This window comes from Dendrobates tinctorius, unplaced genomic scaffold, assembly GCF_039654945.1.
Source record: "Dendrobates tinctorius isolate UK_male_01 unplaced genomic scaffold, ASM3965494v1 ptg000143l, whole genome shotgun sequence".
Lineage (NCBI taxonomy): Eukaryota > Metazoa > Chordata > Amphibia > Anura > Dendrobatidae > Dendrobates > Dendrobates tinctorius.
Window position 1 is genome coordinate 43495344 of NW_027361810.1, and position 13914 is coordinate 43509257.

The following is a 13914-nucleotide window of genomic DNA, read 5'->3' on the forward strand; positions in this document are numbered from 1 at the left end:
TTAGAGTTGAGGGACTTTGGTCGGATTGGGTTTCGTGAAACCCGAATGAAACAAAATTTGAGTCGGATGAAACTGGTCCGACTAGGGCAAAAAAAAGTCGGAGTTTCGTCCGAAACCCGACCCCAATGCAAGTCAATGGGAAATAAAAGCCAGCATTGAGCGGATGACATTCATCCACTCAATGCCGACTTTTATTCCCCATTGACTTGCATTGGGGTCGGGTTTCGGACGAAACTCCGACTTTTTTTTGCCCTAGTCGGACCAGTTTCATCTGACTCAAATTTTGTTTCATTCTGGTTTCACGAAACCCGATCCGACCAAAGTCGCTCAACTCTAATCACAAACCTTCTTAAAGACTACAATACATGGACAGGACATGAGCATGGATCCATCAGAGAGACCTATGAAGTTGTCATGCTTCTCGCCGGGAAACCTGTGGCCAGTCCATGTGTTGTGGTCCTTGCTCGGACCAAGGACCACGGACTACTGCATGAACCCTCCGGTTGGTTTTGGACAGTCCTAAAGTCAGAAACTGTAAGCTACTAGTATAATGAAGATAAATGTCCAGCTCCACGATGTAGTGAAAATATAATTCTTTATTCACTTAATCCATACAAATCAGGCTAAAAGCCAGCATGAAATACAAGGCATGCGATCTACGCGTTTCAAGTGACTAGGCACTCTTAATCATGATACCATATTTGGTATAATGGTGTAGGCTAAATATACCGCTCGTAGCTGTTGTACGCAATATGTAGAATGGGCAGTACTCTGAGAAAACAGCAGACCTTGCTCTTTATAGCGATCAAGAAGGATCGGAAGTGATGTTTTAACAAGAATTGTTTTAAAATTTTGTCAAGATTTAAAAAAAAAAAAGTCTTAGTTACTCACCGGTTAACGGTGTTTTTCGGAGTCCATGACAGCACCACCTGAGAGAGGGGATCCGCCCTTCAGGAACAGGAAACCTACAGATACAAAAGGGCGGCACCTCTCCCACGCATCAGTTGGATTACAGAGCACAAGAGGACCACAATGGTTAATGGCAAAATTTATATACAGTACTTTTACACAACTATTCCTTACCAGTGTACATACAAGAGGAAGAAGTGCACACCCAAATTTAAACTAAAGGGAGGGAATATACGGGTGCTGTCATGGACTCCGAAAAACACCGTTAACCGGTGAGTAACTAAGACTTTATCGGTCGTCCATGACAGCACCACCTGAGAGAATTACAGAGAGTAAAACTATTTAGGGAGGGACTACAGCCTGCAGTACCCTTATACCAAAAGAGAGGTCTGTGGAAGCACCCAAGTCTAGCCTATAATGATTATAAAAGGTGCTCGGAGAGGACCAAGTAGCCGCCTTACATATCTGGTCAATGGAGACTTCTGATCTCTCGGCCCACGAGGACGCCATGGCTCTGGTGGAATGCGCCCTCACTTTTGCAGGTGCCGGTCTGCCCTTTGAGGTGTATGCAATTGAAATAGCCTCTCTAATCCACCTAGCTAGTGTATTTTTTGACACTCTACAGCCTTTCCTGGGACCTTGATGGGAGATAAATAGGGCATTCTCTTTTTTCCAGGGGTCAGTAACCGCTAGATATTCTTTAAGGCATTCTCTAACATCTAAGGTGTGTAATTTCTCTTCCTTCTCATTAGCTGGATTAGGGAGGAAGGATGGAAGGACTATTTCCTGTGTTCTATGAAAGCTAGAAACTACCTTCGGTAAGTACGCCGGGTCAGGTCTGAGTATTACCCTATCGTCCTTAAACTGTAAATAAGGAGGACGCCTAGATAATGCCTGGATGTCGCTTACTCTACGAGCTGAGGTTAGAGCTACCAGGAAGGCTACCTTGAGGGACAGGTTTTTTATAGAGGCTGATGAGATGGGTTCGAATGGAGCTTCTGTCATGGCTGTAAGGACTAGGTTCAGGTCCCATGGCATGAATCTATCCTTCACCACTGGCCTGGATCTACCTGCTGCCTTGATGAATCTACTGATCCAGTAATTACCCGCGATGTTGCAGCTAAAGAGGGCCCCCAAGGCTGAAACTTGTATTTTGAGGGTACTAGTGGAGAGCCCCATTTCTAGACCTTTCTGAAGAAATTCTAAGATTTGATTTATAGGAACCGAACCCCCAGCGACTACTCTAGAGTTCTTTAGGAATCTCTTCCAAATTCTGACATAGATCTTGGTAGTAGTGATCTTTCTACTTTTAAGTAGAGTGTCAACCAGGTCTGGGGAGAAGCCTTTATCTTTCAGCAGTGCCCGTTCAAACTCCACGCCGTCAGATGTAGGCCAGCCACCTGAGGATGAAAGACTGGGCCCTGGGATAGGAGATCCGGGATCTCCGGCAGGACCCAAGGATCGGACACTGACATGGTCCTGAGGCATGAGAACCAAGCCCTCCTGGGCCAAAACGGAGCGATCACTATAACTTTCGCTCTGTCTCTCCTGATTTTCCTCACCACTAGAGGTAATAGCGATAGGGGAGGGAAGGCATAGGATAGCCCGAAATCCCACTTTATCAGCAAGGAGTCTACCGCCAGGGGGTCTTCTCTGGGATTTAGTGAGCAAAACTGTCTTACTTTCCTGTTTTCTTTGGTGGCGAAGAGATCTATCTCTGGCAGTCCCCACTTCTGTACAATCAGGTCGAAGATAGAGTTTTTTAGGGACCATTCTCCTTGCCTTAAGAGATTGCGGCTCAGGAAATCTGCCGTGGTGTTTTCTTTCCCCTTTATATGTAGAGCTGTTAATGATAGGAAATGCTGCTCTGCTAGCTGGAACAGCCGTTCTGCTACATTCATCAGGGATTTGGAACGGGTCCCGCCTTGGTGGTTGATATACGCTACGGTGACCAGATTGTCGGAGAACACTCGCACATGATGGCCCTGTAGATACACAAGCAGTTCTTTAGCCGCCAGCTCTACTGCTGTCAATTCTTTCAAGTTGGATGACATCTCTATCTGATGATGCTCCCATAGGCCCTGGACCAGAATTTCCCCCATATGAGCCCCCCAACCGGAAGGGCTAGCATCCGTGGTGATTATGCGGGATATGTCATATTCCCAGGGAACCCCTCTGGATAAATTATTCTCATCTAGCCACCATTCTAGGGACTCCCTTGTGTTTCGGGACAAGGTTAGCTGGCCCTCTAAGTAACCCCCAAGCATTTTTTGATGCCTTAAGACCTCGCCCTGTAGAGTTCTTGAATGAAACTGGGCCCACTGGACCGCCGGGATACAGGAGGAAAGTGAACCTAGAAGGGACATGGCTTTCCTGAGGGACATGGTCGGGTTATTGGAAGCGTTCAGGACCTGATAGTGTAGGCGAACCAGCTTCTCTGGGGGCAGACGGCATTCCTGTTTTACGGAATCTAGGATGAGGCCCAAGAATTGTTGGATTCTCATCGGCTGTAACCAAGATTTTTTAATGTTAAGCAGCCATCCTAACCGTTCTAGGGCAGACCTTGCCCTTTGTAGCTGTTGCAAACAATGGTTAGCCGTTTTCCCTACAATCAAGAAGTCCTCTAAGTAGGGAACTACTAAAATGTCTAATTCACGTAGATGGGCCATAACTTCCGCTACTACTTTAGTAAACACACGGGGAGCGACTGCCACCCCAAAGGGAAGGGCCGCATACTGGAAATGTTGAACTGACCCATCTAACTGCACTGCCACTCTGAGAAAACTCTGATGATCTGCATGAATGGGTATATGGTAGTAGGCATCTTTCAAATCTAACACCACCATGAAGCAGTTTTGAAACAGTAATTTTATTGTTGAATGAATTGTTTCCATCTTAAATGGGCGTGTGACCAGGAATTCATTGAGGGATTTAAGATTTATTATGGTCCTAAAGGAACTGTCTGGCTTGCGGACCAGGAACAAAGGGGAGTAGAAACCTTTCCCCCTTTCTTCCTCTGGAACTTTAGTTAGGACCTTTTTATGGCAAAGATCCCGAACTTCAGCTTCCAGGGCAGACTGTTCTGAAGAGGATGACCTAAGAGGAGTGACCTTAAAACGATCTTGGGGAACCCGGGAGAATTCTAGTCGTAGGCCCGCAGCTACCACCCCCAGTATCCAGTTGCTATTAGAGATTAATGTCCAGGCCGGGTAGAGGGCAGCTAGTCTCCCCCCTACCGGAGCAACTAGTCATTGGGGCGGCTTTTTAGTGTCCCGTGCTGGACCTTCCTGGCGCCCCCCTCCTCCAAACATGAATCCAGTACCTCTCCTTTTGTCATCCCATCTGCCCTGATCCTTGGACGGCCTCCTACGGAAATATCCTTTCCTGGTAAAGGGGCGTCTAAAAGAGGGGTTCGGCAGACTGGGGAACTTCTTTTTATCGTCCCCGGCCTTCTCTAAAAGTTCATCCAGGACGGGCCCAAACAGGTATTCGCCCTCACAAGGAATGGAACAGAGTCGAGATCTGGCCTGGATGTCTCCTGGCCAGCATTTTAACCAGAGAGCCCTTCGAGCTGCGTTGGATAAACCTGCGGTTCTAGCCGCCATCCTCGCAGAATCTGCTGACGCATCAGCCAGAAAAGCAGCAGCACTTTGGATAACTGGTAAAGCTTTTCGAATGTATGCTCTTGAGGTTCCATCCTTCAATTGGGAATCCAGCTGATCCAGCCAGACCATCAAGGATCTGGCCGTACATGTGGCCGCTACCGCTGGTCTCAAGGCACCCGCTGACATCTCCCATGTTCCTTTCAGAAAAGAATCCGCTTTTTTATCTAGCGGGTCTTTTAAGGAGGCCATGTCATCGAAAGGTATGGAGGACTTTTTGGAGGCTTTGGCCACTGCCGCGTCCAGCTTAGGGGCCTTGTCCCATTTGGTTACCACTGGGTCATCAAACGGGTACCTTCGTTTGAAGGCGGGTGGCAAAGAACCTCTTTTTTCTGGCTTTTTCCATTCTCTATCTATTAGGTTCTGGACTTTATCATTCAGCGGAAAGGATCTGCGCTTTCTGGGATCTAGGCCTCCGAACATCACGTCCTGTGCCGAAAGTTCCGGTTTTGTGTCTGCTACCCCCATGGTGGACCTTACTGCTTTAACTAACTTATCCATCTGGTCTAAGGGAAAGCAGAAACGGCTCGAGTCTTCCTCTGAAGATGATGAAGTGGAGGCCGAGGAATCTGAGGAGATATCGATTCCAGGTGCGGCCGAAGACTCTGAACCCGAGAGGTTAACATCTCTTCCCTTAGAGGAGTCTTTTTTAGATAGGGCCTTCATTTCTGTCCTGATTATCTCCCTCAGGCTTGTGGTGAAGTCTGGTGTTTCTTCCGCCACCTGTATGGACGGGGAAGAGTGTAAGGGCCTGTCAATCTACCCCTAGGGTACCGTCCCCATCCAACCCCTACCGTTTGTCGCACGCAAGGCTGACACAACTTTTTAGGGTGGCCGTCTGGCAAAGGACAATTACAGAGGGCACATTCCCTGTGCTTCTGCTTCCCCGTAGCTTTCCTTGCCTGCGAAAGAACGAAATAAAACACTGCATCAGGGTACATTCACGGAGATCTCTTACCCATGCAGACGAGGCAGGTACCGGGTCACGGAGGGAGGCAGGAGGGTCCTTTAGCCTGGAGGAACTTCTGTGGCTTTGTTCGCCCGTCCGTTTCTTCTTCTGCTGGCCACTCGCATGTAAATTCGCTGTGGCCTGTTTCTCTGGGCGCTCCTGCGCCTCGTCCTGCTGCTCTGTGGGGGCTTCTGTCGAATCCATTGCTGGGCCTTCAGAAGTACCCCAGCAGCGTCACCTCCTGCTTTTAAAGCCTCCCACAGTGTCCGGGTTAGCAGGGCTCTGGCGCGGCACCTCCCCCCGGGTCCTCCCCCCCCCCCCCCCCCACATGCTCCGTCTCCCCCCCCGCCCCCCCTCGGGGCCGCGGGCCGCCCCAGACCGCCGAGCACCGGCGGCGCATCCCGGAAAGCCGGCCGGCACCCGACTTCCGGTTTCGGCGTTCCCGGCCCCGCCCCTTCCGCTGCGTCACTTCCGCCGCGCGATCAAGGCCGCGGGAGCGCGCGGAAAGGAGCCGGCACGGCGCCCCCGGCTCCGGAATGCCCGCCGCCCCCACATGCGCCGACCTGCGCCCGCCGAACAGGCGCGACCACCAGCCCCCGGCAAGAGAGGGAGAGAGAGAGGAGCAAGCGGAGACCGGGTGAATGCAACAGGAGGGGTTCCAGGGGTCATACTTACCTTGTGCCGGCCCTATGGAGACGGCTGTCCACCGGACCCTCTGCTCCACCTGCTCCAACCACTGTCGTGGTGACCTACCCGGCCCCACCGTGGCGCATCCAGGGACCCGAGCTTGACCGAGGTAGGAGACCCCCCCGCTACCTGGGTCGGTCAGCTGGCCTGGGAATCCCTCGACGACTCCATGATGGACCATCTGTAGGAAGTCCCGTCCTATAGGAGCAGGAAACCAACTGATGCGTGGGAGAGGTGCCGCCCTTTTGTATCTGTAGGTTTCCTGTTCCTGAAGGGCGGATCCCCTCTCTCAGGTGGTGCTGTCATGGACGACCGATAAAAATGTATAAAGTAACACTAGGGGAGAAACCATATTAGGGTGCTCTCGCACTGATTGGGACAAGTTTTCAAAAACTATGCGTACCCATAATGGTTTAACCGGCCATATTCCGTCTGGAGAATGTTTAAAAAGAGGGTAAAAAAAAAGAAAACTGCTTGGGTTTTCCTAAAGCGGCTTCCTAGAACTAAAACAATGTAGGTATGGTGGTGTCTAAAAACATTAAAAAAAATGCAGTGTTCACATACCCTATGCGTTAGACAATCTTAAAATTAGTCAAATTTGTCACAGTAGTTCATACAAGATGAAAAGTTTGACATCTTTAGCCTGTGTTCTGTATGCACCATCTATTGGATTACTTTGTCCCAGACATGTGCACTGTTTTTTGGTACTTTTTGGTGTCCTATTGGGTCATTCCCCTTTCGTGTGAAATTTTGCCATTTTTCCAGTGCAGTGCAGTCTGAAATTGTACATGTGATTATCTCTTCCGACCTGCGCTCTCATACACGTTAGGCCCTAATGTATAGGAGAGCGCAGGTCAGAAGACATGATTAGGGTGTCTGCCGAACATGTCAGTATTGGTGGGTTCAGCAAGCATATATGGGGGCATTAAAGGGAACCTGTCAGTAGTTTTTCCCTATATAACCTATGACTGCCACCTGGTGTTATTGCTTATTGGAATAATGTATAGAAGTCTCCAAGCTGCCCTGCAAATCAAAAAAAGAAAGACCTTTTATTATACTCGTCTACTGTCCGGTCTGATGGGCCTTGCTGGTTTTGGTTCGGCGTTTCCTCTCTTCTTGCGATTGCCATCCTCCTTCTCTGCTTTGTGTGGCTGACCTTTTGTAAGTCATGCTCAGTGTTCCCCTTTGTCCTCTGCGCAAGGCAGGGCAAAGTACTGTTCTGCGCATGCACAGAGAGAGGTCAAAGTGTCGGCGCATGCGCACTACAGTGCTTTGCACTGCTCTCAGTAGGAAAGAGAGAGGAGCGCAACCGGTTACACGGTGTGGATGATGTGGGACACTGTGTGAAATCTGCATCCAAAATTGACAAGATGCTGCGGATAGCGTTGCGAATTTCGCCCCTTGCAACTCCTCGGCTTGAGGGAAGTTCAATAAGAAATTTTATCAAGAGATCAGATCGAAATGATGTATTTTAAGTCGTGCTTATTTCCGTGGAGTCAGTGCTGAGGATCGTGTTGACGCTTCTGCTCCAACCTTTATTTTTACGTCAGAAATGGCCTCATTAAATTGGTTGTAAGTGACCTCTACGGGGGAGCGCGCAGACGTCTGGCGAAGGCACTCGCTGCACACAGACACGCTGGATGATAACATTTTTCCCTATTTTTTAAGACGCGTTGCTCGTGTTCTATTTGTTTTTTAGCAATTCGTACTGGTGTTTAGTTAATATTTTAATATTAGTATATTTTACTATTCATGAAATGCATTTTTTTTATTCGAGGGAATGGTCATCTCTAACTGCATGATTGAATATTCCTATCTCGCGTGCACTAACTGCTCTATGATATTTTGGTATCTGTCTTATATGCACTAGGTTTAACCCTTTGTTGTGTTTGCTTAACTAATTTCTGACCTCTTCTGCTAACGCTGCGTGGCTGTCAATCAGGACTCTGCACTGGGACACTGATCCGTCCGTTCTTCAACTCCATTCTGACTCCGATCTGGGGTACTGCAACCATTATATTTATTATTACGTTCGCCCTATTGTGTTGTCTATAGAGCAGTCATGCCATAAGTTAATGTTGCTGTTCCTTGGATGCTAGTCATAATTATTTTTAATGCAAAAAAAAAAATTATATATATACTGTACATGTATGTATGTGTGTATAATATATACATATAATAATTAGTGGGTTGGGGTAACTGCGTCTCATGGGATTTGATTAGATGCTTCCAAGGCCTATGAAAGGGTTGCCAATGGGGACTTGGGTGCACAGATGTTTTTTTTTTTTTTTTTTTTTAATATTATATGCTAATATATATTTATTTCCTATTATGCCGGTTATGAATATCTATAGACGTGGTCCCTTGACGTTGGGCATGGCCAAAATTACACAAGTGGATTTCCCTCCTCGAGAGACTGTAACATATACAAAGGAGACACAGACCCCAGTCGTCACCCATGAAAATGAAGGTAAATGTGTCATATTACCTGTTTTAGATGTAAACAATTGTGAATATTTAGATATATGGTATCTTTTGTTATGGGTTTTAATCGCGTAAGGGCAGTATTTGACATTAAGCGCTTAAGAGCCAGTGCCTAAGGCGGCAGTTTTAGGCCGAGGGGGCAGAAGAAGCCGCTCATAATTATAATCAGACATCGGCATATTTATATTATAACCTCTTCCCATTACCTTTTCTTGACTTAACATGAAAACTTGCTACCGTTGCTAGTAAATCTAGTACATTATCTTTCACGTGTTTAACAGAAATTTTTGTACAAAACTTAAATGGTAATTAACTTAAATGGTCACTTAATTAAATGTGCATAAAATCAGTGGTTCATGCAAATATGAGAAATGTGATTTTTTTTTTTTTTTTTTTTTTGAAACACTGCTTACCCTTCCTCATGAACTCTACATTCTCTCTGAAAAAATGCTGAAATCTATCTTTGGTCAAAGCAAAATGGACTTGCCAGTTCACCGATGGATTAGCTTGTAACTGACTATTGAAGTCTATAGAGAGGGCAGGGGCAGAGTAAAATATGAAGGCACTGACACAAATAATTTGCACAGCTTTCTAGTAAATGTTTTATCTCATCCTAGCACTGGATTCACAGTTGCATTGCTCAGTACTGCTGTAAATTCTTCACCGTGCTGCTGCTTCTTCTGATCATATGCTACACAGAGAAAAAGAGTAGGAATCCCTCATGTCTGTATGTGCTCTGCATGGGAGGTATTATAGCCGCTAGTCTTCACCCACTAGCTCAGAGACCACTGAAAAGCCATCTAATGTGCACACACGACCACTTATTCTGAAGATTAATCTGAAACGTCCATGTTAGGGTTAGTTCTGCACAGTCCTGCTTTTGCTACCTGCTGGATTTTGCCCTCTCAAGGTAATGTTTTGCAAACGGAAATATGACTACAGTAAGACAATTACTAACCAGAATGATTGTTTGCTGTGAGACGGAGTTAAACAATATCTGTATGACGGGTATACATTCGTTCTTCTGAATCTGGCTGTGTTTTTCTTTTGTTCCTGCGCCTCTCTGTACTTGAAATATGTGCCCGTGAATGTAGATCTAGTCTATTTATCAAGGGGGCGTGGTCCTCTTCCACAGAGGAGTTGAGTATCACGCCTCCTTGGCTAATAAAACTAGATTTGCATACAGGGAAGAGGGGGACCATATCTGATCTGCCAAGGGAGAAAGATTCTGAAAAAGACACCCACAGAGAGGAGTTGAGGACCAGGCCCCTTTGGCTAGCAAGGTTAGATTTGCAAAAAGGGAAGAGAGGGCCTTATCTCGGGAACTGAGCGGTTCAGGAACAAAAGAAGACCATCTCCAGATTCAGGAAAACTGTGGCATTTACGCCAGGTTGAAAAAATATATATATTTATGTATTCTGATAAATGGCTCTACTACTTAGGTTGTGCTGATGGGAGGATGGAGGGGGGGAATTTTTATGGCATAATTTCTGTACAAAAAGACAGTGTGTACCGCTTTGCAGAATATAGGAAAACAGGCTGTAAAATAACATGTAATGTCACATGTGACAAGATCCGCACATTATATATGTATGTATTCATTTGCTTTAAAAGCTGTTAAGTTCTGAAGAGATGAAATGATCGGATGCCGGGTTCAGAGACAGCTCTTAAGAAACGGCGTTGAAGAAAGAAGCTCTGCTGAAATAAATGAACCCCTCCTTTTTTTTTTCTCCTCCTTTTTTATTCTTAGATGAATCTGTAAATAACAGATTGACAGACACCTGAAATCGTCGTGACGGTAATCAGCTCCGATGTCGAGATTAGTCCAAGCGCTGCAAAAAAAAAAATTCATGTGTAGACTTGATACAAACACGCACAAGTGTGCGGCGGGGTTACACCACAGCTGTGAGCGGCGGTATAGAGATGGTCACAAAATCCCTTCTTTATTCCCCGTCTGAGCATCATAATAATAATGTTTATTTATGTAATGCTCGTCTCCCGCGGGGAATCTGAAATGATTCACAGTTACCAGTAAAATCCTGATAATGTATAAAGAACACGCAATATCCAGGAGATAGAAGCTCGCCATGTGGCATTCAGAGGAGATTCATAGTCGCTGAGACTTGGGTTATAGCTTTCATGCCCTCATCGGCCTCTGAAGATGTAAGAACAATAACTAATTCCTCAAATACTCTTACCAAGCTCTGTCTGACGACCATGCATAGAGAGACACTTCAGGCTTGGCATCCTTTTATCTTGGGCGGGTTGACGCGTATTTCGTCTTTTTATTCCATAGAATATATACCGTACATCCGGACTATTCCCCGACATCCAGATAAAGCCCTCCACATATGCCAGAGTATTGACGTATATTTCACACATCACCTATTACAGAGCAAAGTGATAATCATGTTTTTGTTGTGTCTCTGTTTAGAAAAACATACCAGAATGCACACTTCTATACAGTGGAAAAAAAATTAAAAACAATTATACACTGGGACAATGGAGACATATGGATATGGAAACCCAGGAAAATACATGTGAACAGGCCTTTTGGAATGGAGTCTATTGGTCCCAGTCATCGGCTTTTGTATGCTCGGGAGGCCCTCTACTGTGACGTGACTGGGGGCCTAAGCCCTCTACTGTGACGTGACTGGGGGCCTAGGCCCTCTACTGTGACGTGACTGGGGGCCTAGGCCCTCTACTGTGACGTGACTGGGGGCCTAGGCCCTCTACTGTGACGTGACTGGGGGCCTAAGCCCTCTACTGTGACGTGACTGGGGGCCTAAGCCCTCTACTGTGACGTGACTGGGGGCCTAAGCCCTCTACTGTGACGTGACTGGGGGCCTAAGCCCTCTACTGTGACGTGACTGGGGGCCTAAGCCCTCTACTGTGACGTGACTGGGGGCCTAAGCCCTCTACTGTGACGTGACTGGGGGCCTAAGCCCTCTACTGTGACGTGACTGGGGGCCTAAGCCCTCTACTGTGACGTGACTGGGGGCCTAAGCCCTCTACTGTGACGTGACTGGGGGCCTAAGCCCTCTACTGTGACGTGACTGGGGGCCTAAGCCCTCTACTGTGACGTGACTGGGGGCCTAAGCCCTCTACTGTGACGTGACTGGGGGCCTAAGCCCTCTACTGTGACGTGACTGGGGGCCTAAGCCCTCTACTGTGACGTGACTGGGGGCCTAAGCCCTCTACTGTGACGTGACTGGGGGCCTAAGCCCTCTACTGTGACGTGACTGGGGGCCTAAGCCCTCTACTGTGACGTGACTGGGGGCCTAAGCCCTCTACTGTGACGTGACTGGGGGCCTAAGCCCTCTACTGTGACGTGACTGGGGGCCTAAGCCCTCTACTGTGACGTGACTGGGGGCCTAAGCCCTCTACTGTGACGTGACTGGGGGCCTAAGCCCTCTACTGTGACGTGACTGGGGGCCTAAGCCCTCTACTGTGACGTGACTGGGGGCCTAAGCCCTCTACTGTGACGTGACTGGGGGCCTAAGCCCTCTACTGTGACGTGACTGGGGGCCTAAGCCCTCTACTGTGACGTGACTGGGGGCCTAAGCCCTCTACTGTGACGTGACTGGGGGCCTAAGCCCTCTACTGTGACGTGACTGGGGGCCTAAGCCCTCTACTGTGACGTGACTGGGGGCCTAAGCCCTCTACTGTGACGTGACTGGGGGCCTAAGCCCTCTACTGTGACGTGACTGGGGGCCTAAGCCCTCTACTGTGACGTGACTGGGGGCCTAAGCCCTCTACTGTGACGTGACTGGCGGCCTTAGCCCTCTACTCTGACGTGACTGGCTGCCTTACCCCTCTACTCTGACGTGACTGGCTGCCTTACCCCTCTACTGTGACGTGACTGGGGCCGTTTGCCCTGCCCTCTACTGTGACGTGACTGGGGGCGTTTGCCCTGCCCTCTACTGTGACGTGACTGGGGGCGTTTGCCCTGCCCTCTACTGTGACGTGACTGGGGGCGTTTGCCCTGCCCTCTACTGTGACGTGACTGGGGGCGTTTGCCCTGCCCTCTACTGTGACGTGACTGGGGGCGTTTGCCCTGCCCTCTACTGTGACGTGACTGGGGGCGTTTGCCCTGCCCTCTACTGTGACGTGACTGGGGGCGTTTGCCCTGCCCTCTACTGTGACGTGACTGGGGGCGTTTGCCCTGCCCTCTACTGTGACGTGACTGGGGGCGTTTGCCCTGCCCTCTACTGTGACGTGACTGGGGGCGTTTGCCCTGCCCTCTGCTGTGACGTGACTGGGGGCGTTTGCCCTGCCCTCTACTGTGACGTGACTGGGGGCGTTTGCCCTGCCCTCTACTGTGACGTGACTGGGGGCGTTTGCCCTGCCCTCTGCTGTGACGTGACTGGGGGCGTTTGCCCTGCCCTCTACTGTGACGTGACTTCTTTATGGCTGGCATTATAAAGACTTGTAATAGGTAAATGTCTCCCATAGTAATCTTTTTCTTTATTTTATTGAAGTCCATTCCAAGTGATGCAAGTTTTATAATTATATTATGTCCCAAAAATCCACTTAGTTATTTACAATGACAAGTAATTGGGATTTCTGTGATGAGTTTGCTTTCCTAACGTTTGCCCTTTGCATTCTTTTCCTGACACACATGCGCATACGCCAGTCGTTCTCTGTGTTAAGTAATGGTGTGAGGTGGCTCTGATAATAGTAACTTTAATAAATGGTGACCAAATAGCAGCTGACAGAGCGCCCCTGAGGAGGCACAGCATGGGACCCATGACTCCAGCATCACGCAGAGATATGTGGTTGCTGTGGTGTTCACCTGAGTGTATATGTAGTATGCACATTGCATTAGGCCCTATTGCAGACAGATGTATTACTGAATGTCTGATCCATAACTAGGAACAGAAACAGACATGTGAACAGCCCCATAGACTATACATGTTATATCCATGAAATACAGTTGTTGGAATGAGGCCCACATTGACTTATTGAAGTGTCCTTTCGGCCTCTTTTTGCACTAATATATGCCACTACACCTTTATTAGGCAGTGAATAGTGCAATAGGCTGCATTATACTGCAGGCTATACTTCTGCTTTCAGCTAGAACCAAGGATACACTGTAAGCAGAGTGAGCCACATGAATACTGCCCTTAGAACTACCTCTACCTCTCCTAGAACAGTGGTCTCCAACCTTTCTGACCTTGAGAGCCACATTCAGCTTAGACTGAGGGTCGCGAGCCACATTCA

The 13914-nt window shown here is 48.1% G+C and overlaps 1 protein-coding gene across 7 annotated transcripts in view; it reads left to right on the forward strand.

Moving 5' to 3' along the window:
• Nucleotides 1–13914, forward strand: part of DYNC1I2 (dynein cytoplasmic 1 intermediate chain 2) — a 128750-nt gene that overhangs the window by 41835 nt on the left and 73001 nt on the right. For 5 of the 7 annotated variants that reach the window (XM_073545866.1, XM_073545868.1, XM_073545867.1 and 2 more), the window contains 2 exons: nt 8150–8209; nt 8562–8677. In XM_073545866.1, the coding sequence (XP_073401967.1) occupies nt 8150–8209; nt 8562–8677 (176 nt within the window). The remainder of the gene's footprint in view (nt 1–8149; nt 8210–8561; nt 8678–13914) is intronic. The other 2 variants (XM_073545872.1, XM_073545873.1) reach the window with 1 other exon arrangement.